The sequence below is a fragment of the Dunckerocampus dactyliophorus genome, chromosome 16 (assembly GCF_027744805.1).
Source record: "Dunckerocampus dactyliophorus isolate RoL2022-P2 chromosome 16, RoL_Ddac_1.1, whole genome shotgun sequence".
Taxonomy (NCBI): domain Eukaryota; kingdom Metazoa; phylum Chordata; class Actinopteri; order Syngnathiformes; family Syngnathidae; genus Dunckerocampus; species Dunckerocampus dactyliophorus.
Genome location: NC_072834.1, coordinates 13,302,889 through 13,330,327, shown reverse-complemented (window position 1 = coordinate 13,330,327; position 27,439 = coordinate 13,302,889). Strand labels below are relative to the sequence as shown.

General features: G+C 43.3%; 3 protein-coding genes across 11 annotated transcripts in view; 1 reads left to right on the top strand and 2 right to left on the bottom strand.

Annotated features, from left to right (window-relative positions):
* Nucleotides 1–15: 15 nt before the first annotated feature.
* On the bottom strand, nucleotides 16–12,569 carry LOC129169597 (core histone macro-H2A.1). Of its 6 annotated transcripts, none has more exons than XM_054756169.1 (10): nucleotides 12,383–12,456; nucleotides 9,394–9,552; nucleotides 7,478–7,680; nucleotides 6,855–6,961; nucleotides 6,581–6,772; nucleotides 5,804–5,911; nucleotides 3,752–3,842; nucleotides 3,100–3,189; nucleotides 1,844–2,018; nucleotides 16–1,218 (listed from the first exon to the last, which is right to left on the bottom strand). In XM_054756169.1, exons 3-10 carry the CDS (start codon nucleotides 7,647–7,649, stop codon nucleotides 1,053–1,055), a joined length of 1,101 nt encoding a protein of 366 aa, XP_054612144.1. In that variant the 5' UTR covers nucleotides 7,650–7,680; nucleotides 9,394–9,552; nucleotides 12,383–12,456; the 3' UTR covers nucleotides 16–1,052. The 6 variants fall into 6 exon arrangements, with proteins under 6 accessions (XP_054612144.1, XP_054612140.1, XP_054612143.1 ...); XM_054756165.1 differs by lacking the exon at nucleotides 3,752–3,842 and adding an exon at nucleotides 4,766–4,865 and having other exon boundaries at nucleotides 12,383–12,455; XM_054756168.1 differs by lacking the exons at nucleotides 3,752–3,842; nucleotides 9,394–9,552 and adding an exon at nucleotides 4,766–4,865 and having other exon boundaries at nucleotides 12,444–12,569.
* Nucleotides 12,554–23,530, top strand: faxdc2 (fatty acid hydroxylase domain containing 2). Its single transcript, XM_054756171.1, has 9 exons — nucleotides 12,554–12,608; nucleotides 13,036–13,067; nucleotides 13,625–13,722; nucleotides 14,505–14,608; nucleotides 15,083–15,204; nucleotides 19,550–19,755; nucleotides 20,757–20,862; nucleotides 20,949–21,115; nucleotides 21,244–23,530. The coding sequence occupies exons 1-9, from the start codon at nucleotides 12,584–12,586 to the stop codon at nucleotides 21,398–21,400; spliced, it is 1,017 nt and encodes a 338-aa protein (XP_054612146.1). The 5' UTR covers nucleotides 12,554–12,583; the 3' UTR covers nucleotides 21,401–23,530.
* Nucleotides 21,979–27,439, bottom strand: part of larp1 (La ribonucleoprotein 1, translational regulator) — a 50,449-nt gene continuing 44,988 nt past the window's right edge. For all 4 annotated transcript variants that reach the window (XM_054756163.1, XM_054756161.1, XM_054756162.1 and 1 more), the window contains 7 exons: nucleotides 27,224–27,429; nucleotides 27,022–27,128; nucleotides 26,782–26,939; nucleotides 26,272–26,416; nucleotides 26,083–26,192; nucleotides 25,881–26,008; nucleotides 21,979–24,784 (listed from right to left, as the gene is read on the bottom strand). In XM_054756163.1, the coding sequence (XP_054612138.1) occupies nucleotides 24,593–24,784; nucleotides 25,881–26,008; nucleotides 26,083–26,192; nucleotides 26,272–26,416; nucleotides 26,782–26,939; nucleotides 27,022–27,128; nucleotides 27,224–27,429 (1,046 nt within the window). In that variant the 3' untranslated portion in view covers nucleotides 21,979–24,592. The remainder of the gene's footprint in view (nucleotides 24,785–25,880; nucleotides 26,009–26,082; nucleotides 26,193–26,271; nucleotides 26,417–26,781; nucleotides 26,940–27,021; nucleotides 27,129–27,223; nucleotides 27,430–27,439) is intronic.

Below are 27,439 nucleotides of genomic sequence, written 5' to 3'. Positions count from 1 at the left end.
AAATGTTTTCAAACATTTTATTACCCGAGTGTGTCGACTTTTTTTTTTTTTTTTTTTACCGTAGAATCTGCAATTGTAAGTAGTAATTCTTTAGAAAGCATTTTTGTTTTTAGTCATAATAACAATAAGAAAGTTGAAAGTTCGGTGTCATTTGCTTAAATCCAAATCAAAAAAAGGGAGGAAAAAAAAAACTACACCAATACCTGAGCACAGTGCGCCATCTAGCGGCCACAGGCTGGCACAGCAGGGATGTAATAATAGTCTTTACCGCTAAATGAATGGGACAAAACACACAAACATACACAAAGAACAATGTGATACATTGTTGGCTTTCAAATCAAACAGTGCCTTTTTAGATGTGCAAATTAAAACACAACATAATCATCTATGTTACAAACTAGAACTCTTCACAAATACTCCATCTAGAAACATCGATAGAAACACCTTCTACAAACCAGCAGGGCCCTGCAAAAATCAACACCTCTTTAAAACCTTTTGGTCTTTTTGCTTTGATCCAAATCAGTGAGATTGGTAGGCCCAGAATGCGTTTTTCTACCAACTTCACATCTTTTTCCACTTGAAAAAAAAGGTCTCTGCAGGGCACAAACGCATACACGATACACAACACAAAAAAGAAAGTTATTGTGTCATTTGAAGGGTTTGCTTAGAAAGGCGACACGTACAAACACAAGAGCGTCACTGAGATGAAAACAAAGATAATTTTCTTACTACCAATGCTGCCGTTAACATGCAGTTACCCGTTTTTTTGTTTTTTTAATATGACTTGTCTTTAAATCTTGTCGAGAAAATGAAACCCGTCTTTTCATACTACTCCGATAGCGTAAGCGTGGCGCTGTTAAAAGCAGCGCACGATGACGTTTAAACACCGAAAAGGTTAACATTTAGGAAATTAAAAACATAGATAGGAAAAAATATAATGCAAAAAAAGTTCCAGGCCTTTAGAAACATTTCTTTCATATTAAACAAATGATTGGCAAACCTTTTAGCTTGTAGTGAGAAAAAAAAAAAAAAAAATCGTCTGCAAAAGTCTTCTAACTCGCCTCCAGTTTGGCCATTTCCTGCACGTAGATGCCGATGCTCTCGCTGTCAAATAGCACAAAGTAGACGGTCTTGATGGTGGACGACATGGTGGCCACAAAGTAGCTGGAGATGGCCTTCAGGATCAGCTGGGCCGCCGTCTGCTTCGGGAATCCGTTCCTGAATGGCGACACGTTCCTGTGAGCCAACGTTCTCAAAACAAAAACAAACAAGCTGACAGTAGATCGATCCCCTGCTTCAGTTATTCTCCGAGTTCTCACACGCACCCAAAAACTGCCTATTTGTGACACTCTAAGCCCTAGAATACTGTAGTCCTCACACACTTATTAAACGCATTTTAAAATCATAACTGCGCTTTTGTCTCACGTGGCTCCACCTCCATCTCCTTCTAAAGCGGTGGTACGCGACTCCGCAGGCCACCGGGTCCCTTCTGGATAGCAGTCCAAGATAATGGAGGTGTTCCCCCAATAATCCACACTGCTTGCCTGTGTGACTTAGCATCATATATCCTGTATGAGCTCGAGCTTTGGAACAAAGCCGCACCTGCGTCACGTCATTGCACCGTACGTGTGTGCTGTGTTATTATGCTGCACATGTTATGCTTTATTGTCACATATTTAGAAATTATTACCAACATAGGGTGACTGAGATGGGTTTTCTACGAAAAGACTGCATAATTTGAACGGACGGGCTTTCCCACAAATAAAAAAGTATAAAAAAAAAAAAAAAATTAAAATCCTCGAATATGAGGGGATCAGCTGTATTCCGATTTTCCCTCCCTTACCTTCCGCTCCCGATGGACGGGAAGGCCACCGTCTTGAGCTTCTTCTCGTCCGCCAGAGCCAGGCAGTTCTTCACCGTCTTGTCCAGCATCTCCTCGCACTTGTCCGAGCCCCAGGCCGGGCTGTTGCAATGGATGACGTACTTGGCGGGAAGGCCGAAGCCGCCGGTCAACAAGGCTGAAGAAATGAACACAAACAAAACAAACTAGAATCAGTCACTTGTTTGACTTAAACTACAGCTTTAGTCCTCTCCGTGGTATCAGTGTGTGCTATCAGATATTATAGTTGTCCCTCGCTACACCGCGGTTCGAACATCATTCCCTCACTCTATCGTGGTTTTTCAAAAATGAATGAATCAATGATGGCTGTTTCATGGGTAACTACGGCTTATTATGAATCAAAAAATATTGAAAGACAAGTCTTATGTAATAGTCTGGGCACCAGGCGTCAATTACACCTGAGATGAGACATGACATTACCTGAACCCTGCATGGACTCAGTCATAGCATGTCCGACATGATGGAGTGACAAAAATGTTCTACTCCCATTCCACGTGGAAGTGGTAAGCTTTTGGCTTCTTGCTTTGTCCTTCTTCCCCACTCTGTTTGAAACCCTTTCTAAAGTTTAGAACAAATAAATTGGAGGCTAACTAGTCAGCTCGCTAGCATTCCATGCTTAAAGCCGTGGCTGTCTCGTGTCCCTGCAGTGATCCCGTAGCCTGCACATTAGCAATGTGGTGTAAACAAAGAGTAATAGGAGCGTAAAGGTGACTATAGGGGTGTTATTTCATGTCTACAGGGCTCTAATAATGACAAAAGATGTATTTAGAAAGTCATAAACAGGTTTTCTATGCTCTAAGTACGAAAATATTCCATTTATTAATATTGAATCTTACTTTGCGGAAATTCAGTTGTCGTGGTCGTGTCTGGAACCAATTGACCACGATAAACGAGGGACAACTGTAGATTGTGATATTAGATTATTCGCATCAGTAGCGCTTTACAATCCGAAGGCCAAAACTGGAAACAATTCCAGACCTCGGACAGACTGCGGTTGTTGCTCTGTGGAGCATGGTGCACGGTGCTATCACGGTGATGTTATTATTATCGGCAGAAAACCCAATAACGATATGATCCGATATCTCATTTTCACGCTAATATTGGCTGATATCATCGGACATCCCTAACAGATAACATGTTTCGAGCTTTAAGAAGCAACAATAGGAGGTCAACTTTTCGGACAAGTGACTCCCACTCACCGCCAGCCACATCCAGGGGTCCGTTCTTCTTTTTCAGCTCCAGCACCGCTTCCACAAACTCCTTCCCTCCCTTCTTTTCCAGGGCAGAACCTGCGAGAGAACCAGACGCTGTGACACTTGTCAGTGAAGCGCCGTGCCACGGCGACAAAGGCAGGACAACAAGGGAGCGATGGACATGCAGGCGGACAAACACTGAAGCAGGCTGAGGGTCTCTCTGTGTGATCTGAGACCTTGCAGCAAGATGAAGGTCTCCGACTTCGTTTGTAAGGCTCAGCAGAGGTTTCGAGGTCAACGTGATGTCAAGGTTAGACAGAACGACGCAATAAATAGGAAGCCAAAAATCAATCAAGTCTACAAGATGCCTTCATGATCTGCTGCGGATTCACGAAACAAGCAGCCATCTAATCACATTCCTGAAGCACGAAGAGCATCAGCATTGTTACTCTCCCTGGACACAGCATTAGGAACACCCAATAAAGGCCAGTCTAATAAGAGCCAATTTGCAGGTGTACCTAATGTTGCGGCCAGAGTTCTGTTAGAAAGGTACACACTAACCAGCCGAAGTCAGCCCACACAAAAGCACAAAAGCAGCAGTATGTTGTTTTTTTTTAAAGCGTGCCGTTGCTATGGCGATGGCAGCTGCTTCCTTTACCTACTTCACCGCCCGTATAAAGGGACGAGTTGGTCGGGTGAACGACAGCGTCACTCTCCACTATGGAAATGTCGGCTTGGACAACTTGCAACTACGGATGGACAACAAACAACAACAATGGCGGTGAAAACATGGCGGCTGATGGCGTCACAGGAAACAACAACAAGTGAGGGAACGAAGGAATCAGGACGGGCCTTTATTAATCAGAATGTAGCTGAATTTAACATATACCAGCTAAAAATGAAGGACGGGTGTGATAAAAGTGTTTAATAGACTTTTCCCAATCATAATGTCGAACTTGATAGCGCTAATATTCGCTACATATTGAAGCAATACCAGACTGCACTACTTAGAAGCCACCAGCAGAGGGTGCAATTAATGCAGGCCAGCGAGTTTGCTGCCTAAAATGAACTCTTCGAGAGAGAAAAAAAAGCAGGAAGAGGCAGAACTACTTTAACGACATTTGTTTAATCTATTGCAGTGTTGTATTTTATGGCTATTTTTTATGTTTGATTGTTAGGAAAGGAATAGAACCTTTTAGATATATGAGAGAAATACATGCTTTATTTAGTATTTTCAGCCGAAATAAAGTAAATATCCATCAACGCATGTGTACCTGTGACTGATTGATTTATATTTTGCTTTTATTCGATTTTTATTACACTTTGTTTGCCCATCCTGTCATCTATTAACTAATTAGGAGTGTCTATAAAATAATATTCACACAAGAACTGTATGAATTAAAGTCAGCTCATTTCCCCTCCATTAACATTCTGACTAATTGAGGCGTCCTAATTTCTCATCTCGTTAACAGCAGGCAGTCAACTTCCTGTCAGGCAGAAAGTCAAATTGCGTCACCTGACAGGAAGTCACCCGGGAGGAGCAAACATGCAACATAAAATAACTGAAGCTGTTATTTAATCATTTCCCCGCCCAAATCTCAAAAGCCTTGCTGCGACCAAAGAGGGTGGGGGTGCAGGGTGTTAGGGTGGGAGTGGGAGGCCGGAGTCTCACCTAGATCATTTTTCAGCTCAAGTTCAGCGTTGGTGGGGTTGATGACCCCCTCCACGTCAAAGCCAGCCAAGTTGCTGACCTCACTGTGGATGAGGTTGAGCTGAGGAGGGGAGGAGGCATGCCAAGGAGGAGCAAGAGCGACAAGGAAGGAAGGAAGGAGGGAGGAAGCAAAGCTATTAAAACCAAAGTGACAGCACCTGAACCTCAAAACACCTTGACTTTCAAATATTTAAACTCTCGTGTTGCTCATATAGTGGCCTCTAGGGGGCGTGCCCTTTCTCAACTTGGGGCTCTGGAATTCTCCAAGCTGCACTTTCTCATTAAAGGCCATTATATGCTTATTATACGTCACTTTCACAGATGCCATCAGACGTGTTTTGTACTAAAGCCGTAATACATTTTCTAGATCGATTGCTGAAGATGACCAACTTGAAGCAACTACGCCAACGGAAAGTGACGTCAAATGGAAAAGTCAAGGTGTAACAAGCTCAGGCTACATCCTGCTAGCATTGCTAGCATTCATGCTTTTTAAACTAGAATGCACTGATGTGATGACGCTCACTATTGTTAAAACCGCCAACCAACTGAAAAATTTGATTTAAAAAAAAAATCAATAAACACATTAACCTTCAATATTCCAACGTTTGGTTTTACTGTTGGCCCAGAATGACCCTTTTTGTTTTGTCATAGGAATAACCAAATGTATCCATCCACGTCATTGCACACATCAGCACATTCCAAGTCATAAAAACACCACATTTGAGTCTTTAAACTTGGAAAAAAAAGCAGATTATTCCATTAGTGAGACAGAAGGCATACAGAGCTGTTAAAGGTGCAATCACAACAACTTAAGCAAGCTTTTCTGATTGTGTCTTTAATTAAATCCAAGCACTAATTAATAACCATGCTGTCTTTTTTTTCCCAAGCAGCAAAAAAACTAAGCCAGCAGACAAGCATATGCAGATGACGCTGGAGGACTGTGCGCTGGCATACTGGAGATTCTGATGGGGTGCTAGCAGGTGTGTGGACAGGACTGACCTTCTGACCCAGGAAGAGGCTCTTGGTGGAGAGCACGGTGAAGCTGTCCGCTGGAGATCCCTCTGTGGTGCTGTCTGCCGATGCCGTCTTGCTCGCCTCCCCTTGTTTCTGTGGAGGACAACGCCTTGCATCACGTTTGGACACTGTGGCGATGTTCACGCTGCAAATTATTTATGTGGTTGTTCACGATACCACAACACTGCAACATGTCAATGTGAGCGCAAAGCGTCCTGGAAGTGACGCGCATGCACAAAAGCATGACGTCATGTGCTTTGCCGTGTGTTTACGGATGTAAACATTGCCTCAATTTGTGCTCTCCTTGGCACGTTTGTGGCAATTTGAAGAATTTTGTGCAATGGTAGTCAACATTTTCTTAACCAAATGATTAAGATTAAAAAGAAAGAGGCAAGTTTGTGGAAAACTTGCTGCGACGTCTGTTCCAAGGAGCGTGTGGGTGGATGTCGTGGAGGGACATTGCCGTGAACCGCTTCACGAACACGCAACAATAACGTTTGCCAACATCAGTGAGTACCTTCATCCAAGACTCGCACGGCAAAACACGCCGTATAGTTCGGATATAAGAGACCTCACTGTTCAGACCACAATAGCTTGGATCATCGGATTTATAAACATACGACATACGAATGAGACCTGAGTCGCATCTGAAAAAATCTGACTGTTCACACTGACATGAAAAAAATCAGATGCAGGCCACATGTGAGCCAAAAAAATCAACGGATGCAAGGTAGCCTTTGGTACGGAACCAGTACAACTTACCTTGGCCTTCCCGGCCGTCTTCTTTCCGCTCAGCTTCTTGGCCATCGTCTTCTTGGCCGGCTTGGCTTTCTTCTCCGGGGCGGGTGAGAGGGGCGTCTCCAGTTTGCCTTTGGCCCCTCTCTTCTTGGCCAAGAGCTCAGGGTGGATGTTGGGCAGGACGCCACCGGCTGCGATGGTCACGCCTTTCAACAGCTGGTACAAGGACAGGAGGCAAAGTTATAACCAAACGTATTTTGCCGCTGAAGATGTACCACATGGACCTGCATCCACCCACCTGGTTGAGTTCCTCGTCGTTGGCGATGGCCAGCAGGATGTGTCGCGGCGTGACGCGACCCTTTTTGTTATCTCTGGCTGCATTGCCCGCCAGCTCCAGGATCTCAGCTGCATTTAAAAATGCAAGGGAAGGTAAGCAACCTAATCAGGTGTCTGCATGTTTTATGGCATATTGCAGGTGAGGAAACACCTGGTGGCTTCTCTTGTTACTGTGCTCAGAGGAGGTTCATGCTCTTTTTACTTACACAGTCTGTGTTAGCCATTATAAAGCTTCACAATTAGCTAAAACCATAGCTAAACCAACATATCAATAATGACGTATGTGCATGGGTACTTGTTGCTTGGCAGAATTTGCAACTGTGCCCCAAAGCACGCTCGAGAACAGGGAGTCATCAGAAACACAGAAATTGCAGTGAAAATATCTCTACTAACATTTTATTATTCATGCTCATTTCACTTTCTGTTACAGCGCCATCTTATGGACATAGTGGGGCACTGTCCCAATTGCCCCCATTACTGTGTAAGAACGCGTCTCAAAGACACAACGACCACCTCTAAAAGAGTGCTCCATCATCAGCAAACATGTAAGATGAATGTGCTTCCTGTCACAGAGTCCAAACTCACCGGTCAAATACTCCAGGACGGCCGCCAAGTAAACGGGCGCACCCACCCCGATACGGTACTTGGGGAGGCCCCGCTTGATGTAGCGCAGCATGCGCCCCACGGGGAAGATGACGCCAGCCTTGGTGGACCGGGACGTCTTGGTCAGCTTCTTCTTGCCGCCTCGGCTCGACATGGCTCAACAGGTCGGTACCGGCGTTCAGCTCCTGCAGGGACACAGGCACATTTGAATATTGTTTGTTTTGGGATTCTCTGCCTTAGGTTCTTGTTCCGCGCACATAAACACAATCTAATGAAATGCTGACTATTGAGGTCAGACAGTCTGTAGTGGTGCATGACAATGCATAGCCACGTGGGAACAATGCACGCTGCACGTACTACGTTGTGCACTAGACGTAAACAGTACTTGACTTAGGTGTGATTAAGTCGTGAGGGAGTGTGGCATTTCGTGCCAATGCGCACCATTTTGGGCCACGAATTGCGTGCTAATCAGTTTGTAAGCTAGTCTTAACACTTTCAGGTGTTCCATCTAATTGACATGCATTGCCACGGTGAGTTGTCGGACAACGAGGGGCAAAATGCGTGCAAGCGTAAACAACCGCTTTAGGCAGGCCACCAGGACGGCAAGACCTGAGGGATGTCCGTGACAAGAGCGGGATGCCCAGAGAAAGTTAGTGGAATTTCTTTGTGTCTTTGTTAAACACTTGGGTGTGATGTTTTTAAGTGTCGTGGAACAGCTGGTTTATACAACCATGCGTTTAACAAAGACACAAAGTAAAATGTGCCTTACCATCCTGCGCATGTCTTTAAAAGCCAGACAGCCCTTATAGCAGAACTTAAAGCATTACTCAGGCAACTGTTTGGGGGTTTGTGTGTGTGTGTGGGCCATTTACAGCGTTTTTCTTTTGCAAGTGTTTCTGATCCTGCAGCGTTGATGTGATTGCACAGTTTTCTAAAATGTGCAATATTTTCCCATTGCATTTGTTTAATGGTTGTGTGTTTTTGGTTATGGATTATTTCTGTGTTTGGAGCATTTGGAGGTCAATCGTTGAAGGCGTTTACATGCGTTTTAATTATCTGGATTCAGCCAAACAGATATATATTTTTTTTAAGTGCATGTAAATGTATTAAGTCGTGCATCTTTAATAAACTCTATCCTATGTACCTGACAACCCAAGGTGATCCGGTACATTATTATTGCTTCATTAGGCCTGCTGACACAGTAATTAGCCAATATTCAAATGAAGCTTTCTGTCAGGCCTGAATGTCACCAACTAGTTTATTCATGACATCCTTTTTAAATATGAATTAAGCTTCTGGAATGTGTTAGAGGGGCAAAATGTGCTTCCATATGAATTTCCAGGGCGGTGGTGGTGTATTGTAAATGCATGATGGTGCTGTTAAGGCACATGTAATCAATGTGTCCTGACAGCTGTCATTCAGCAGTGTGCTGTAATGTTCTCACAAAAAAGGCACCAAACATCGCATTGCATGCAACATGACGTCTGCCTCCAGGGTTCGTCCAGGTGGAGGTGGTTGTTGGCCGCCACATTCGACTGTCGCATCGGCGTGTCACCTCGCACTCGCCGCCAGCCGCACCACACCGAACGTTTTGTCGCGGAGCGGGAGCGTGTCGGTTCCGAAGCAGGCTCCAGCTCGGGTGGCTGCCAAAAGACGACAGTCGAACCGACAAGGGTTTCCGCAACATGTCAGCCGCGTCGTGAAGGCCTATCCCCGGACCTCCTTCTCCCCCGAACGGGAGCTCGATATCTCGGCCTTCAGAGCTTGGCTCTCACGTCGGTCAAAAAACATAACCCCCCCCACCCCGCGACGTGACGGCGTCAACACCGACTGGAGAGGCGAGAGAACCCGGCAAGGACGCGATGGTGGTGTCGGAGAGTAGGAAGCGGTGTACTTACGTTAAAAAACAAGGCAAGGGCGTTTAAAATGTCTCCGGTAAGAAGGCTTGCTCGCTCGGTGCGGTGCGGTCGTTCCTTCTCCCACAATCCACAGCGTGAAGCAGCAGCTGCCTGCCGGCCGCCCAACGACAACACTCAGCGGGGCGCAGCCGACCAGACCTGCACAGTGCGACCTTTAACCTGCTGACATTTACTGTTACACACATGCCTTAAAGTCTTAAAAAGACTTAAAACCCACACAATGCAGTGTACTCTAAATGATTTATTTCCTGTTTGACAACTTGTTTATTTGTGCTGAGACACAATGTTCACACTGTGTATACTAAATATACATAATTATTGCCTCGGAAATGGTGCTGAGATTCTGTCAACGTTAAAAATGCCGAATAAAGATAACAAGGATTAAAATGATGATTAATACATCACCTATGATCTCAATCGCCAGGTGCGATGCAAACATGCCAACTAGTGGCTGTGAGAAGTATAGGAATGACATCAGAGCAAACATTTCTAAACTATTCTGCTTGCAGAAAAATACAACTTATTCAAAAGCCAAGCAGAAATGCCAAGGACACAAGTGAACTGAGGACTGTAACGCTAATTGACACATCACAACATATCATACCAAATAGCAGATATCTTGAACGTGCACGTGGATGTAACACTGACAGGCAGGCTAAAGAACTCACTGCTGTCCTCAAAATGTTTAGTCTAACTTCAGCATGTGGCAATGGGCACACTATCTGATCATTGCTGTGCTTTCTTTGACCCGCAGTCTCTTAAACCCAAACCAGAAGCTGGATCTGCAACTGTTCAGGACACAGCTTACGGAAATGATTAGGTTTGAAAACACCCCGTGTTCTTACGAAGCTCTTATCCATCAAGCGCTGTGGATACCATTGCTCCTGTAAAGGTTTGAACGGTTAAAAGCAGGCAAAAGGCACCGTGGAGAAAAGAAACAAACCCTGCAGTTTCACTGCCTGCCCTGACAACTCTACATCTTCTACATCTAAGTGCGCTGATGTTACAAATTCTTTCACGACAACGTTCAAAGCATGAAGAATGCAATCATTTCCACAATACGAATAACTACTCTGCAGCCAGCTGGACACCTACAGTAGAGCTGACACATTTCACACCTGTGACTGACAAAACACTTGAAGAGATCATCTGCCGCCTTTAGTCCACTGACGTGCTGCCTTGATGAGTTACCCACTAGATTTCTGTAGTTTGTGTTGCGCGGTTTGCCGCCACAATCAAATCAGATTGGAACATTCCTAAAGGCCTTAAAAATGGCTGTTCTTTGCCACAGCACTGAGCTACTATCGTCCCATATCAAACCTGCCATTCTTGGGAAAAGTCCTAGAAAAAGTTGCATACCAACAGCTTACAGACATTCTCCTGTCTAACGCTGCACTTGATACTGTCCAATTAGGCTTTAAGTCCCACCACAGCACCGAGACAGCTCTGATCAAGCTGACAAATGATATCCGCCCGAACACAGACGAAGGCAAAGTCTCATTCTTAGTTCTGCTTGACCTGAGCGCTGCCTGCCCAGGTGATCTTATTACAGATGTTAAAAAACTGGGTGGGAATCCGTGGTACTGCTCTGAACTGGTTCAAGTCCTATCTCGAGGCCAGTGCATACTTTGTTGTAATTGGTAACTGTGTCTCAGACCAAATGGCTATGACCTGTGGGGAAAAACGAGCCACGAGCCGCAAATTTGAACACCCCTGCTTTTATAGAAACAGAGCTTGTTGGTTTGTGTCATAAGAAATGTGCAAGATTATGTCTTGTTTTTAAACCTTATTTAACAACAGAGGTTTGTTTTGAAGACTTTCAGGCGTTGGATTGAAACCCAAACCCTAATTTGAAACCCTAACCCGAGTTTGAAACCCTAACCTGAGTTAGGCCAAGACCAAGGCCAGTAATGCGAATGCTGATTTGTTTTACTTGCACATTGTTCAAGATCACTGAATGATTTTGTGATTTTTTTTTTTGCCTTTACTTTGTTGATCATGACTATAATCAGAATAAAACACAGGACAAATACTTTGGGCAAACAAAAACAAAACAAAACAAAAAAAATGTATCAACACACTTATCTGTGAACAATATAACAATATATAAAATACAACAATAAAACACAATATCAACACAATAATACACAGTCGTCCCTTGCCACATTGCGCGTTGAATTTCGCGGCTTCACTCTGTTTTTCAAAAAATATTAAATCAATGCTCTTTTGTGGTTGAATACAACCTATTATTAGTCAAAAATATGCATATTTATGCAAATTTGAGGTATTTTTGGCCTAGAGTAAGCATGTTCATGCATTCAAATGGCTACATGAACTAAAATACAAATATAAGGCATTCAGAAAATGCACAGACAGACACTTTTTGATATGTTGTATTCTACGCTGGTCAGTGTTAAGTCATGTTACATTGATGAGTTACTTTGATGAGACAATAGCCACCACAGGAAGTACTACACAAAAACAGGAAGTAAAAGAACAACAACGAACTCTCCCAAACTTAATGTGTGAGTCTATTGTACAGGTGTACAGTATTACGTGTTATTTTCTGTTATCAATTAACCACAATAAACAACGGATGACTGTATTTGCTTTTATTATATACAATTTTTGAACAAAATAAAGTATAAAATACTGTAAAATAACAAAAGAAAAGTAAACTGCTATAGCCTCTCATTCAAATCCTTTGGCTTCTGCCCCCAAGCTCGCTAGTTTTGTGAAATAAACTAGAAAAACATCGATCTCATCACGCCAGTGTCGAACCGATACAAATATTACCCTGGTATCAATCTCAGTATTTGGATCGACTCGTCGACTTATACTCATCACTTTTGCACGCAGGCGTACCTAATATGGTGGCCACTGTCCGTCACGTTACCTACATTTACCCAGATTCAAAGTTCTTTTCAAGCATATCGATGAAGTTATCATCCTTCTAATCAATCGTTACCGTATTCCCACATGTTAAACCGGGTGTACGCTCCTCGTAAAGCTGCGCTTGAAGCCTTCACCTGACAACATGGCGAGGAACTCCTCCGGCACTTCCGGGCGTGGCGCTGGTCAGCTGACGTGCCGTGAGCCAATCACAAGTGGAGCTGTGCTGTAAACAAACGCTCGGGTGTAAAAAAAAACAAGCGGCACAGTGAGGGACATGTCTGTGGAGAGGGAAGACAGCGGTGAGTTTCTCTTTTGTTTGACATCTTTTTGTCTCTTTTACCCGCTAAAGTCAAGAGCACCTGTCCTCAGAGGACCTCAAATGTCAATAATATATATTAGCACACATGCCAATGTGCCATTTGCACACATTATACTTATGTTGCATTTTACATTTTGATTTAGAACTATTATTTTTTAATGATTCCATCATCGTAGTGTATAATTCAAAAGGATAGAACACGTGCCGTTAAAATACAAACCGACTAGTTTTGAACTACATGTGCTCCAGAGAATTTCACGTGGCGCATAATTGATTTATAACAAGAGTCGGAATAATCCTCCTTTGATAAGTCGACCACGAAAAGTCAAAAAAAGCCTCTTTGCATTAATTGTATATATTGTTCAGCAATGTCCAAATTAATTTTTGATTTTGTTTTTTTTTTTAAGACATGAGGGGAGCACAAACAAGCAGCAGACAGGTAAGAACGTCTCACTCCCACACAAAAGTAAAAAGCATGGTGACTCATGACAAAATACACAATCGCTCTTATGTCATGATGTTGCTTTATAACCTGACCGTCTGGTTTGTTGGGTTTGATAGCTGCTCGTTTCTCTTTGCTCAAACACCCCCACACAATCACTGGTTTCTGATTACTGACGACTTTATTTCTATCGAACTTGGTTTAAAGCCAAGTCATCTTCAGGTTTTGAATTTTTCCTGCTGGGTCAAAGTGTGTGTGTGGGTCTTGGGTTAGTGTCGGGTTCAAACAACCTAAAACATTCAAAGCACAATGAGAAAGAAGAAAGAAGACAACGAGATTGTGTTGTTTTTGTTATTCTCACAGTTAGGTAACAAAATGTGTGTTTGTACAGTGTGTGTATAAAACAAGCAGAGCTGTTTTCTCCCCTGTATGGATTTTATGTTTGTGATGTTTGCACACTCTTGAGCCTCTGTGTGGATCCCAGCTGAGCATGACAGCTTGACATCCTATAAGTGGACCAAAAGAGATGCTCATGTTGCTTTTTCTCCATCCAGGAGGCCTCCGGAGGACTGTGGGACTCTGTGAAAAAGGCCGCCTTCGTCATTGGATCCGGAATCTTGTTCTTGGCGGCGTTTGGTAACTCGCTGACGTGGTATGATCCTATTACTGTTTGCTGAGTCTAACTATGTGAGACAAGAGTCTTTAATGCCTCAATTCAACAAAGCGCAGTCTCCTTTGGTCGCTGCCTGCGTAGTCTGCAACAAATAATCCCCATTTTCTAATTAGGTCAACAAACATAGGCATGAACAGCTGTGGCTGTAGCCAACCTCCCGATGGTAGTAACTGTTAACTGCACAAGAATCCACAGCAATTATATCACGAGTAGTCAGCATCCGGTAGCTTTATGTACCTCTGCATGCGCTTTAAAATGCTATCTCAACTGTCCGTATAAAAGTCATGTGTGTTACACTTGCTGTACTGTTGTTTACAATCAACTCACCGGCGCTACTACTGCTGGCTTAGCAATTTGGTGCTTACCGCTATTACAACATTGGTTGTGTTGCTGCTGTGTTATGCAGTTTTTTTTTATTTTTGTCTTTTGTTTTTTTTCCCGTCAGGGGTCACCACAGCCAGTCAATCACATGTTTGATCTGGCGTAGTTTTGACGCAACCTTCCCATTTTGGAGCACTGGCTGGGACACCATGTGGTCCAAGAGAACTGTGTTTTCCTTTCCGCTTTCTCATGAACTCCAGATCATTCATGTAAAATTGACGTCTGATAAGAGTTTTCACATTTGGATAAAATTTAGCATCAAGTTGAGCATCCTTGATGTTTGTATTGCAGCTTTTGGGAGGCTCCCGTCACTTGGGTCCATATTGTAGTTCCAAGTAGTTTGTAACTTTTTAGTAACAATCTTGCCTTTTCTCCTCCAGGCATCTTCAGAGATTTTGGGGAGCATCAGGAGACTTTTGGCAGAACTTGTGGAGCAAACTTTACCTCATGTTTGAGGGTCACACTGAAGCTCTATTCTACATGGGTGAGGAGCATTTTTCATCTTCTAAAGCGATGTCAAAGCCGATAACTGTCAGGAAAGCGTCACATGCTCAGTCAAGAAAGTGTCACACGGTCAGATACGTGTAACGTGTGTCTTCATGCCAAGGCCAGCCAGTAAAACTCAGGTGTTGGCATATTTTATGCCGTTATAAAGTCAATTGCATCACATAATAGATGAGAATCAGATTTGATAGGAGACAAAATTAGTTATAAAACTGTACAAATGCCATAAAATGTTGCTACACTTTACTCTTAAATCCAATACAGTAAATTCATTCAATAGCAGCAAGAGAGAAGGCTGTTAAATTTGCTAGGGATGCATCGCTCTGTATTAAATATAAAACACACACACACACACAGCGCCATCTGGTGGTACACTGCGTTTATCTAGGTTGATTTTCACGTGTTTTGGTCTTTTTTTCTTGTCTTTACATGTGTGGCTTTGTCTTGCCCACAGGGACGATGCTGGTGCCCACCGTGGTGTTCTGGGGTTTCAATGCTATGCTGCTATTGGTGGACACCACAGGTAGACCCTCCTTCATCACCCGCTACCGCATCCAAGTGGACAAGAACAATCCGGTAGGCTTTTTTTTTTTTTAATATTGTCTTTTGGATTTGGACGGAACGTAAGACTAAAAAAACTAAACAATTATTCTTTACTGCAAGGAGACTCCTCCGTAATGTTCCTCATGGTTTGTAATTGCTGCTAGTCTTTGGAAACACCTTGTGAAGACAGTGGAATAGAGTATGATCCCGTGTGACCGATGATGAGTGCAGCCACTGCTTAGTCACTGCAGTAACGAAGCTGCACGGGTAGTTAGTCTGAGCCTGCACACATGTCGATCCGTTTAAATGACTGGATAGTTATGAAGCATTTTCCTGGTCATCTAGAGAGGTGGTCGCACCACTGATGGAAAAAAAATTGAAATAGCAATTCAATAATTATTATTAAATATATATTTTTTGCTTACTGTATATTTAGTATTGTTATTTGTACTCATTTAGTGTGTGTCAAAGTCCTGTCCCTGTGTTTGACGAGCACACACAGCAGAGATAACAAGCCAACATAACATGATAAGCGCCGTGCAGGAGTTTAATCTCCAAGCTTTATCAGAGTATTGATAAGCATTTTTATCCACGCTGTGCATGTTTGAACTCGCTGATGTAGGCCATCAAAAACATTGCTGGGTTATTTTCTCTCCAAATAAACTGTCACTCCACAAGCTGCTTGCCGAGCGGCTGTCGTGAAACTCCATGACAACAGGGGGCAAAACGCTAATACAAAGTTGGTTATTCGCTTGAAAGGAAAACTGCACTTCTTTTTTGGGAATTTTGACCATCATCCACAATCCTTCTGTGAAACGTGAACGCGTTTATTTCCCTTTTCTGTGCATCATGGGAGGTACCTATTTCGACTCTGAAACCCTTTAAATAAAAATGTTTTATATACCTGCTGTGATCATGCATTAACAAGTACATTGATAACACGTAATACGGTATTTTGCCGTATTTTGATGATTTAAAACATTACCGGAACTTCTTTCCTAGGCGTATTGATTTGACATAAGGCCATAAGAGCTAACGTGACTTCCGTCAGCAGCAGCAGCATAGAAACGACGACGAAACTTACAATGTCCGCTCTCATTGGGATGGCTGTGTCTTCCAGCACAAGACTTGTGCTCCAGTCCTCAGGTACAAAATGCCGACAGCAAACGAGCATCTTGTTGAGTCTTTGTAGCGACATTGAGAGCCAGTAGTATCCACTCTTCCGCCTGCCTCGTTGCAGTGGCTTGAGCCATTGTGAGTGACGCTGAGACTAGCAGCTAGCGAGGAGTCGCGTTACTCCGGCAGATAGTTTTTTGTGTTAGCTGCTACGATAACAATATCGTTGTAGCTTGGTTAATATACAGGTCAGTTATATAAATGGAACACTGTTAGCGTTTTTTTGAGGGTTTTTTGTTCGAGCTTTAGCGTCAAAATAGGTACCTCCCATGACGTGCATTGTTAGCTGGCTCATACTAACTTGTTTTCTCTCTTTAGAACGCACAGAAAAAGGAAAGAAATATGCGTTCATGTTTCACAAATTCCCAAATTGCACCTCTAGTGTAAACATTCACAGGACAGGGAGGAAAAAGTAAGTGAACCTCTAGGCTGTGGATTCTCCAAAAGCTAAACAGGCGGGTGGGAGTCAACCTGGAGTCCAATTCCAGTTCAGAATTGTCTCTTGTCAAGAAGCATCGCCTGATGTGTACCATGCCTCGCTCAAAAGAGCTCTCAGAAAAGCCACGATTAACAATTGTTGACTTGTATAAAGCTGGAAGAGGTTCCAAAAGTATATTGAAAACATCCCAGTTCTTGCATGACCAGCACACTCACTGGCAATGTTCCCTCTAATTTGTCAATGATCTGAGCAAACACAAATGACCTGAGCATTCCTTGGACGTCTGTGAGCGCCATCAGACCTGCACACTGTGGTATCACACCTGTCCAAAACCTGAGAACTGAAGTACGGTCAAGCAAGGTCAGGGTCAGGTCTTTATTATCCCCAAGGGGCAATTTGTTCTACAGCCAGCAGTATCATACGCAGACAACAAACCAACAATAAATACAACACCAACATTACAAACAGTTATTCAGCAGAACCAAAGAATTCCTCATCATGCTGGTCCTACATTTAGGAACACCGTATCTGCGACCCGATGGAAGCAGCCTGAACTCATCATTCAGGGGGTGACAGGGATCAACAAGGACTGATTGAGCCTTTTTTAGAGTCCGCCTCTGATACAACACAGTTAAGCCACTAAGTGTGACACCAGCAACTCTGCTGCACACTTTGGTGATGCCCTGCAACCTGTTCCTGTTTATGAGGGTGAGCAGCCCATACCAGCTGATAAAATAAAAAGTCAGCACTGATTCAATGAAACAAAAAGTGTTATCCACCATCCTTTGATGAGCTTTGTTACATACAGCATCCCCCTGAGACTCGAATGTACAGTAAGCCTGTGGTCCAGCACCGTTCCAGATATTTATACTGCTTATCAATACCATACCAACAGGTGAGAAGACTGTAGGAAACAAATAAAAGGGGGGAGAGGACACACCCCCGTGGAAACCCAGTGGAAGATAAAAGAACATCAGATAAAACACCGTTTACGCTCACACGCTGCGTCCTCCCAGATAAAGTCCATCAACTATGATATGAGGCCAGTAGTAGTCCAACTTCCATTCTGTGATATTTGGATATGAGTGGGTTCAGAAGGACGGAAAGGCGTATTTCACAATGTAGTTTTCTTTATTCTCAGCTTCAGACAAAACAAGCCGTGGAACCATCTCATCCGATTCATGATCTGACTCTTGTAGGAAACCCTTGTTTATAATTGAATTTAATCCATGTATTTTCTTGTTTACCATTTATTTTGTTAATTATGCATACTTTCACTTCCTCCTTTGTTTTGCAGCAGCTTGTTGTGGTACTATTTCATCCTAGAAACGTACTTGAAATCGATGCCATATTTGTTGCATATGTTTACTTTTGTCTAAGTAGAACAAATTTGGTTACAAAAAATGTCAACTGGAAAAAAAAACCCCAACCATCTTCCGGTCCCTTCGGCAACACCCGGCGTAAAACTTCCTGTATTCCTGTATTCGATAAGTTCGGCAATCAAAAATAAAAGCACGCCAGCACTACATGCACCGTTAAGGCACACATTCACTTCACACTTCTCGTTGAATGTTTTCCAGAGCAGTCCTTCCGCTTTCGAAACAGATTCTCACCCAGATTCGCCTCTCGTTCTTCTGGCCGCACGTACTCAGACAGCCAGTTCACCTTAAAAGAACCGCTTTTTTATGATCTCGGTTTATTTTCCATGTGTCCAAGTCCTAACCTTCAGTCCAATTAATACTACAAAATAAACAAACAGTGCAGAGCCCCCTTAAATAATGACATCTCTTCCAAGCACAGATAAGTAAATACAACCACTTGTCACATGAGTGCAATGAAAATGCTGTTTTAGCTTGGAAAAGTAAACAATCCCACACTCTAAATGTCATAAAAATGGTAATCGTACATTTCAAGACTGAGCATTGTGCTTTCAACGCTCCAGGAGCAACGTGTCAAAGTAACCACGTAACAAAGCAGCAAACTTCCCGTACTCGCATTTGCTGGTCTGGCTGGTCAAGTTTTGCACCCAAACTTCGACGTTTGAACGCTGGCTAGCCGGAACGCTAGCATTCCAGTCTTCAGCCATGGAGCATGCGTTGCGCGACAAACCTTTCGCCAGCAGCCCAGGCTCTCGTGTTGTTCATAGGACACGGTCAACCGATTAGCACCGATACCCGGTTGATTAATCCACTAATCTAAAGGTTTATGGCTGATTATTAACAATACAGGAGCCTTTTACCGGCACATCGGAATCGTTCACATCCCTATAAAGCACTGTTAATGTATCGATTGGCCGCATGGGTTGATTGCATGAGAAGGGAGGGGGAGCGGTCAAAATGATCCTGATAGATTACACATTTGGATGTGGTTTTAAGCACATGAATTAAGACTAAAACAGTAATATGTACTGTAAATAGAAGGAAAAAAAACAGTTTTTTTGAGACGTTTGGGGCAGTTAGTGCGTTTGCCTAATGGTAAGTCCGTCCCTGATCTTGATTTGCGATGAGAAGTCCTTACTAAGACATTTAGACAGATTGGGAACAATATCAGAGGGAAATAGGCCTTTTGTTAAAGGGTTAGAGCTTTTGGGCTCAGCTCATGAAAGATGGGAGAAAAACAGATGTGTTGCGGTTATATTTTTGTTGAGTATAAGTAGGGGTTTAGGGTTTCCGGGTTAAGGTTACTTTTTGATTCACTTAGGTTTGAAATATTAGAATGTTAAGCGCATGCTGTCTACATTTGAAACACTACCTCCATATCCAGGTGGACCCAGTCAAGCTGCATCAGGCGTTGAGAACGGTGCTCTTCAACCAGGTCTTCATCTCCGCCCCCATGGTGGTGGCAGCGTACCACCTGACGTCCTGGAGGGGAAACCCTTGCGGCCCCGAGCTGCCCACTTTCCACTGGGCCTTGAGCGAGATGGCCGCCTTCTCCATCTTGGAGGAAGTCTTGTTCTACTACTCACACAGGTAGGAGAGCAGAACACATGATAAAACATCAAAACTGAAAGGGGAAATTCACAAATTCACAAAACCCGTTTATTTTTGCTTTACCATTTTATCTAAAAATAGTATATTTGTGTGTTTTGGATTTTTCTTTTTCCACACACAAAGTAAATCTCAACATGGGCCCAAAAAGGTTTAAATTAACTGTAATTTACCATTTTCACCACTAGAAAAGATTCTCTTCCTTGCGCTTCTATCCATTTGTGTCCAGCATTTGTTTTTTTTAAATACATGAGAGAAAGGTACAGATGATATAATTGTACAACTACAAATTTATAACCAAATATTCACTGAAATTGTGTTCAAATTCAATATTCCTTAGCTGAAATATTGGAAAAAACTGTATTACGTGTCATGGAGTCATATGTGTCGGAGGGAAAATAGAGCATACTCTTCAGGAAGGAAGGAAACTTTCGTCTTGCTTCAAGCAAGCTTTTATTTGTAACGTGGCAGCAAAACAGCAGCTGAGCACAAACAGATTAGCATGTCTAGCCCTTCTCACTTCTGCCCCCTCCACATGCCCAAGGCCAAAGGTCACATAAGTCCCCCTTTTCATTGCAGAGTTTTTTTTTCCTTATAAATGTACAACTTTATTCCCGTAAATTTGGGACTTTATTCTCATATTATTACAAGTTTTTTCTCATAAATTTCCGACAATGAAGTTGTACATTTACAACTTTATTCTCGAAATCTCAGATTTTAATACTCCATGACAGGCATGCCTGAGGCAGCTATGAAAAGGAGGATCTATGTGACCTATAGATAGGTAGTATGACTTTCTCGTAAATGTATGACGCTTTTCTCGTAAATTTAAAACTTTATTCTCAAAATCGTTGATTCTCCCCTCCCCCATTATTCTCAAAATCTCAGATTTTATTCCCCCCCCCCCCCCCCCCCCAATGTGGCCCTAATACTCTGTGGTACTTTTGACATTTTGTTGCATCTTTTTTGTGTGTCTCGCTCAGGTTGTTCCACCATCCCAGCCTGTACAAACATTTCCACAAGCAGCACCACGAGTGGACCGCTCCCATTTGCGTAGTGGCCACCTACGCTCACCCACTGGAGCATGTGGTGAGTGCAACTTGTTCACTCCACCCTTAAAGTCATTTCATTTTTTATTATTTTTTATAAATGTAGGTATTATTTTGTGACTTTAGTTCTCCAACCTGCTGCCAGTGGTAATCGGGCCAGTGGTCCTGGGCTCCCATTTGTCCACCACATGCATGTGGTACTGCTTAGCTCTGGTCAGCACCACCATCTCCCACTGCGGGTACCACCTCCCTTTCCTGCCCTCCCCCGAGTTCCACGACTTCCACCACCTCAGGTGACTTAAGAGCTAAATTTATTTCTTTTCTGAGTGAGACATCTTTGATTTACCCCCCACCACCACCACACACACACCCACACACCATTAGCTTATAGTTGAATGCATTTCGTGCTTCATGTTTTCAGGTTCAACCAGTGTTTCGGTGTATTTGGTGTTCTGGATCGCCTCCACGGGACAGATGCCAAGTTCAGACAGACCAAGCAATATGAGAGGCATACCTTGCTTACCAATCTCATCCCGCTCACAGAGAGCATCCCCGACACCCCCAAGAAAGGCCAATGAACACCTGAGGACGACAAAACAATTGATTAATTTTTTTTTTTATACATATACAAATTGTTGATCTTTGTTAGAATTGTACCTTTATACTGACTGATGTCCATTCCAGAACTTTCTACTTCCTACATCTTGGGTAGGATCATGCAGAAAATCACAAATGTGCCCCTAGCGGCTAAAACAGGTAACTACAATAATACAATAACAATCATCACATTGTCGTTATACTGTACCATGAAAGTATGCCTCCTAGTGGCTACAAGAAACTAAAGTAGAACGAACCTTCAGCATTACTTTCCATGTGCCCCGTGGCTGTGATCGGTACCGGAATCCAAGCAATCTTAACTTTACTGACACACAACCAACTTTTTAACTCACTGCTGTAAACATATGGACGTGTTCTGTACTTTTAATACTACAGCATTTGTGTATTTAATGGCTGCTTCACTTATGTGCACTTTTGAGACAATTGTTTGTAATGAGAAAAGGTGTTTTAAAAATTGAAATTAGGTTTGTGTGTTGTTTTTTTTTAATTGCAAGCTGTACCGTCACAGGCAGGAAAAAAAACAGGCGACGTTTTGAGGGGTTTTTTTGTCAGTTTTTTTTTTCTTTTATTAAAGGAAAAAGCATAATTACTACAAATTACAAATAACACTAATAAGCAAATCACATCAGCCTACAAAGCGGATAGTGAATATTAAATGTTATAATACAAGATTTCATTCAAGTATTTTACATTTTTCCGTTTTATAGATATATTTTTTTTGTTCCTTTTTTGGTCATTTTCACATTTTTTTTCCTCATGACAAGCCTAAGATATTGTGATGCAATTTCAACGGTTCATAGACAGGTTGTGTGTTTTGTTTCGAAGTATATTCATATGGCTTTATGACTTTTTTTGTCCTTTTTTCAGTCTGCAGACATAAACCATATTTCCTCACATGCTGCGCTCAAGCTTGCTTGTTTTACATGTCAAGCTCCACGCCACCCCCTTGTTGCCAGCTCACGCTGAGGGTGCAACAATAGCCCCCCCGCCACCCGAGAGTTGTTTGACAGCTAGCAACAATCCAGTGGGCAACAGAGGGGTGGGCAACTGGTCCTTTTTTTAAGTCTGCAGACATCATAAGCAACCATATTTCCTCACACTTTCGTCTTGCATCTTCGGGCTCCATGTCGTCCCCTTGTGACCAGCTCATATTGCGAGTGCAGCATACTCCTCCATAGTTTGAGAGCGAGCAACACTCCAATAAGGGGGAGGGTGGAAAACTGGTCCTCCTTTCAGTCTGTTGACTTAAGCAACCATATTTCCTCACACGCTGGGCCCAAGCTGGTTTGAGTCTTTGGGCTACACGCTGCCCACCTGTGGCCAGCTCAGGTTGAGGGTGCAGCGCCCCCCCTCGAGTTCGTTTGAAAGCTAGCAACACCCCAATAGGGGACAGAGAGTGGACGACTTCCACACTAGCTGAACTCCTGGAAATGTCCTGACAGGAGGGTGGGCAGAAGACAACCTACCCTACTTGCAGCCAACCATACACAGTCTCATCTATATCATCCTTTTTGTCCGTCTTTAAGCCACACCTGAACACTTTGATGCATCATATGTAAGCCTCTGAAACAAGAACCTGAAGAGAAACAAGAACATGGCGACATCCATCTGTGCTGCTGCAACATGGAATAAATGGGGGGTGGCTGACAAAACAGAAGAAGGCAAATGTAGTCTGCTCCTTCTGGCTGTGTTAAAAGATGTGACAGGAAGTAGTACATTGGTGCTTAAACTTAAAAAAGAAAAAAAAAAAATTTTGGTTCGTTTTACTCCCAAAAATCAAATCCAAGTGTTTCTCTACAGGCGGCTTAAAAAAAATACAGCTGAAGGACGCCAATCAAGCAAATGCTCATTAATAAAAAAAAAGAAAAGGGGGAAAATGTAACCAATTTCAACATGAAATAAAATTAATTTGAGCTTTTTTCGTTGCGTCCGACTGTCCACTCCCTTGATGTCAACGTTCCCTTTGTGTTTTTGTTCCGGGCGCTTTAAATCCACATAGGATGATCCAGATGGAACTGACATCAATTAGGGAGAAAAAAAAAAATCCCGCCTCAGTCACATTAAAAAAAAAAAAAAAAAAAAAAAAAAAACACGACACAGCAAATTGAAAACGGAGAAGCGCTAAACACGTTAACGAGCACGTACACATATAAGGCAAGTAAGTCATCTGTTATTTCTCTTCATCATGGAGGACATCCGTGTCACGTTTGTGTCAGACAGGAATCTGAGGTGCGCGACAGCGCCCCATCCTGACGTGCTGGTTCTTCAAGTAATCCAGATTATAATCGATTATTCCAGTCCAGACAGATGGATGGATGCAGAAAGGCTGAGCAGGACGTGAAGGAAGCACCCAAAAATGATCCAGTCACCATACAAGTCTCCGGAAGGACGTGGATGCATGTGACAAAGCGACAAGGAAAAAAGCAAGGGAATCACAGGACTTGTAACAGACCCAAAATGACACTTGGAAGACAGTTCAAGCTGTTTGGCAGACACAGCACCACCTTGTGGCCTCTGCTGGAAATGCTCTCAAGGCGACTGGCAAACACCCCCCTCCCCCCAACCTCCAAGCGGTAAAACCATTAAAATAAGGCAAATCTCATCGATCGTATCCACACTGAGGGTTTGAAATAAGTCTTTTCTTCTCCTCTTTTTAACAGAGTTTATTTTTTTCTCTCCTCGAAAGTCCAGTAAATCAAATGTTGGGGGTCTGCAGTCACTTGGTTCAAACCGCTTTGGTCCGGTAGGATGCCAGCAAAACTATTTCCAGGTCTCCGATGCCGCCACGCCACAAAAAAAGCAAAGCTCTTGAGATCGGGGTAAGGGGATTCTTGCAGAGACTAATCTTGGTTATGACTGTGGTGGGAAGGGAAAAAAAAATAAAAATAATAAGAACCGTAACAGCTTCCACCTGGTGTTTGAAAATGTGTTTGACACCTGTCATTCTTCTTGCCTCATTAAGACAATCAGCTCCAAAACCTAAAACCCATCCATCAAGCACGCCATCTTGTTTATTTCCTCATTCCTCAAGCTTTAAAAAAAAAAAAAAAAAAAAAGTGGTGGGGGTGGGCGTTGTGATGCGTCAAAGAAGCGAGGTGGCACCCTCCCTTGAGAACTAGTAACGTGAGTTGATCCATATGGGCCGGTGTCTTCTACTTCAGTGTCTTGCCACCTGGCGCGAGGTCGGGTTTGGCGTCATCCTTGGTGGCGGTGGCGGCAGGGCCGGTGGCTGTGGGGCTGGAGCTGCTCTGGCTCTGGGGGCGGCTGGAGGGATGGGAGGGGTGGCGACGGCGACTGTCTCCGCTGGACGGGTGTCTCCTGCGGCCCCCTTCCTCCATTGGTGGCTACAGAGAGGGAGGTCGTTTTAGAAACACTACAGCCTGATCAGCGATTATTTAGAACAAGGACTTTCAAAGTTGAACATTACACACAACTATCACCCTAACACACACACACAAATGCAAACAAACGTATATTACAAGTATTCAAACATTTTAATATTCCTCAGTAAGAGGAGTGACTTTGTTGTCCCCTATTGCAGGGGTCCCCAACCACCGGGCCACGGCCCAGCACCGGTCCATGGGAAACTTTCAGGCGTAATGATTCATTTTAAAAAAGCAAACGGTAAAAAAAAAAAAAAAAAAAAAAAAAAACTAAATCTCATTTTATGTAAATGCATATCAATTTTGGAAAATATGGGCCATTGTTTTATGCAAAAAATAATACACGGTGAGAAAACGTCTTGCATGTTTATGCTGTTTGTTGTGAGTGGCGACTTGCCTTTGTTTGACGGTCCTTGAACGCACTATTGTGTGTGTGTGTGTGTGTGTGTGATAACTTTGTCCGACGCTGCACAGATAGATGACTATACTGTATTTTTACAATTTTTCTTCCACTTCATATTTGGTCTCAAATGCTGATACTACGTGGGAATGCAAAAAGGTAAGGTTTGATGACGTTATGTGAGTGCTACTGTGCATATTTGTTCTGTGCACTTCAAGCTAATCCATGCTAGCACACTGCCTGTTATCACACACATCAAACAGTGACGTTATCTTCTCTCTGAAAAACAAACTCCAGGCTCATACTGGTGGATGGTGGGTCTGTATTGATTTTGTGCTTTTAATTTGATGTTTTCCTGTCTTAGCTTTACACTATACATAAGGTCAATTAGATCGCTATAATGTACAAACACCCCCAGCCCCGGAAGAGTTGTCGGAACACAAGCTGGTCCGTGTGTCCAAAAAGGTTGGGAACCACTGCCCTATTGGGCACCAAACATCTATAATTAGCTTTTCAAAGTCTAATATTGTGCCTTGGAGCCATCTAGTGGGAGTAAGGCATAAATGCAATTTTCAAATTTTTTTTATTTGGTCACTCGCCAATGCCACCCCACTCTGGTGCCTCACACCACTGATGTAGGGTGTTCTTTCTACTCACGTCAATCCTGAAGTCCTCCAGGCGTTTAAACTTGCTCAGATACTCCTGCAGCCTGGGGTCGATCTCCAAGGTCTTAGTTTTAGAATATTTGAGGAAAGCCCAGAACTTCTCCAGTCCATACAGCTGACCTATAAATTTAAACATTTGTCATCTCCTTGTGAACCCAACATTTAGTTGCCTCCTGCCTCCAGCCTTGACATACCAGCCTCGTAGTCCTTCATGGTCTCCTCCTGGAAGTCCTTGAAGATCTCGGGCCTGAATTTCTTCTCCAAACCGTAACTGTAGTACCTGAACAGGCACTCCAACCCATACCTGGGAGACAGAAAATTTTTCTGTAAATTTTTTTAAAAACTCCAAACTATATAATATTGAACGCTCCTGGCTCTATCACCTGTATCCTTCTTTCCCGTCCTCTACCACAAGCTGACGGAATTCCTCGTACATCTTCCTGTTGAAGTGATCGCGCAGGAAGAACGACCAGAAGCGGAAGAGCGTGTTCATCTCCTGGGACTGGCCGATTCCAAGCCGCTTTCGCTCTGCAATTGTTCAGAAAAGTCCAGTTAGTCATTTTAAAACTTTATTAATGATTTGGAATGCATGACAAAATGCATTTCTTTGACCACATAGTTATAGAATTATATTACACTAAGTATATGGCACCACACAACAGCAACACAACCACTGTTGTAATACCATTAAACAGCAATAAAAAAGCGCTCAAGACTTAATCGTAAACAACAGTACAGCAAGTTTATAGCGCACGAGTTTCACACCCACAGCTAGCATTAACATTTTAAAGCACATGCAGAGGTAGATAAAGCTGTTGGATGCTGACCACTCTTGAAGAGATGTGTTATGTGCAGCAATATTCCAGTATATACTACACAAAGTGCGTGTGTACCGTTTAGGCAGCGCCGGCGGTACTTGTGGTAAACGTGTTGCGTGAAGCCGTTCTCCTTGAGTAGCTCATGGGATGGATGTTGGAACTTGGGGAGGGACTGCGGGGTGCAGCCGACGTTACCCAAAGCAGGTGTGCCCTCTGAGGGGCTGGCGTTGGAACTAGTGGGGGAAGAGGAGGTGGGGAATAGAGCGTTAGTAGGTTGTGTAGTGTTGATGAGAACAAGGAAGAAGTGGGTCTCACCTGACTGAGGCCGTGCGGGAGCGATGCTCTCTGGAATCCATCACCCAGCCGACGTGACACTCCATGGGCGGGTTGGAGCTGTGTCTGGTCTTCCTCTTCCTCGGCGTCTGGAATTCAACAAAACATTTTTTTTCATTATTTATTTATTTTTTAAACAAAAAGGTGTCAAACTGTTCGCTTTACCCTGGAACTGATGTCTTACCTTGGCGTCAACAGGCCGGCTCTCCTTGACCACTGGGTAAAAGCGCGGTGTCATGGTAGGGTCCTTCCGATGAGGTGTGCGTGGGGTGCGGGGCGTGCGGGCATTGCGGTAGTTGGGTGAGTCAGGTACAGTTGTCGGGAGCGATCTCGCTATAGACGAAGGCTCCGGGGCGCCAAAGAGTTTATTTGCCAAAGCGTCTGTAGGAACTGAGGACAC

Bases quoted from the DNA above. Each gene is read 5' to 3' on its own strand.
- faxdc2 (XM_054756171.1), top strand. From the start codon at position 12,584: ATGTCTGTGGAGAGGGAAGACAGCG. The intron at 13,068-13,624 runs GTAAGAACGTCT...TTCTCCATCCAG, and splicing joins CACAAACAAGCAGCAGACAG to GAGGCCTCCGGAGGACTGTG. The intron at 19,756-20,756 runs GTAGGAGAGCAG...TGTCTCGCTCAG, and splicing joins TTGTTCTACTACTCACACAG to GTTGTTCCACCATCCCAGCC.
- LOC129169597 (XM_054756168.1), bottom strand. From the start codon at position 7,649: ATGTCGAGCCGAGGCGGCAAGAAGAAGCTGACCAAGACGTCCCGGTCC. The intron at 6,773-6,854 runs GTGGGTGGATGC...TCCTTGTACCAG, and splicing joins ACGACGAGGAACTCAACCAG to CTGTTGAAAGGCGTGACCAT. The intron at 3,190-4,765 runs GTGAGACTCCGG...GTTCTCTCGCAG, and splicing joins TGAGCTGAAAAATGATCTAG to GTTCTGCCCTGGAAAAGAAG.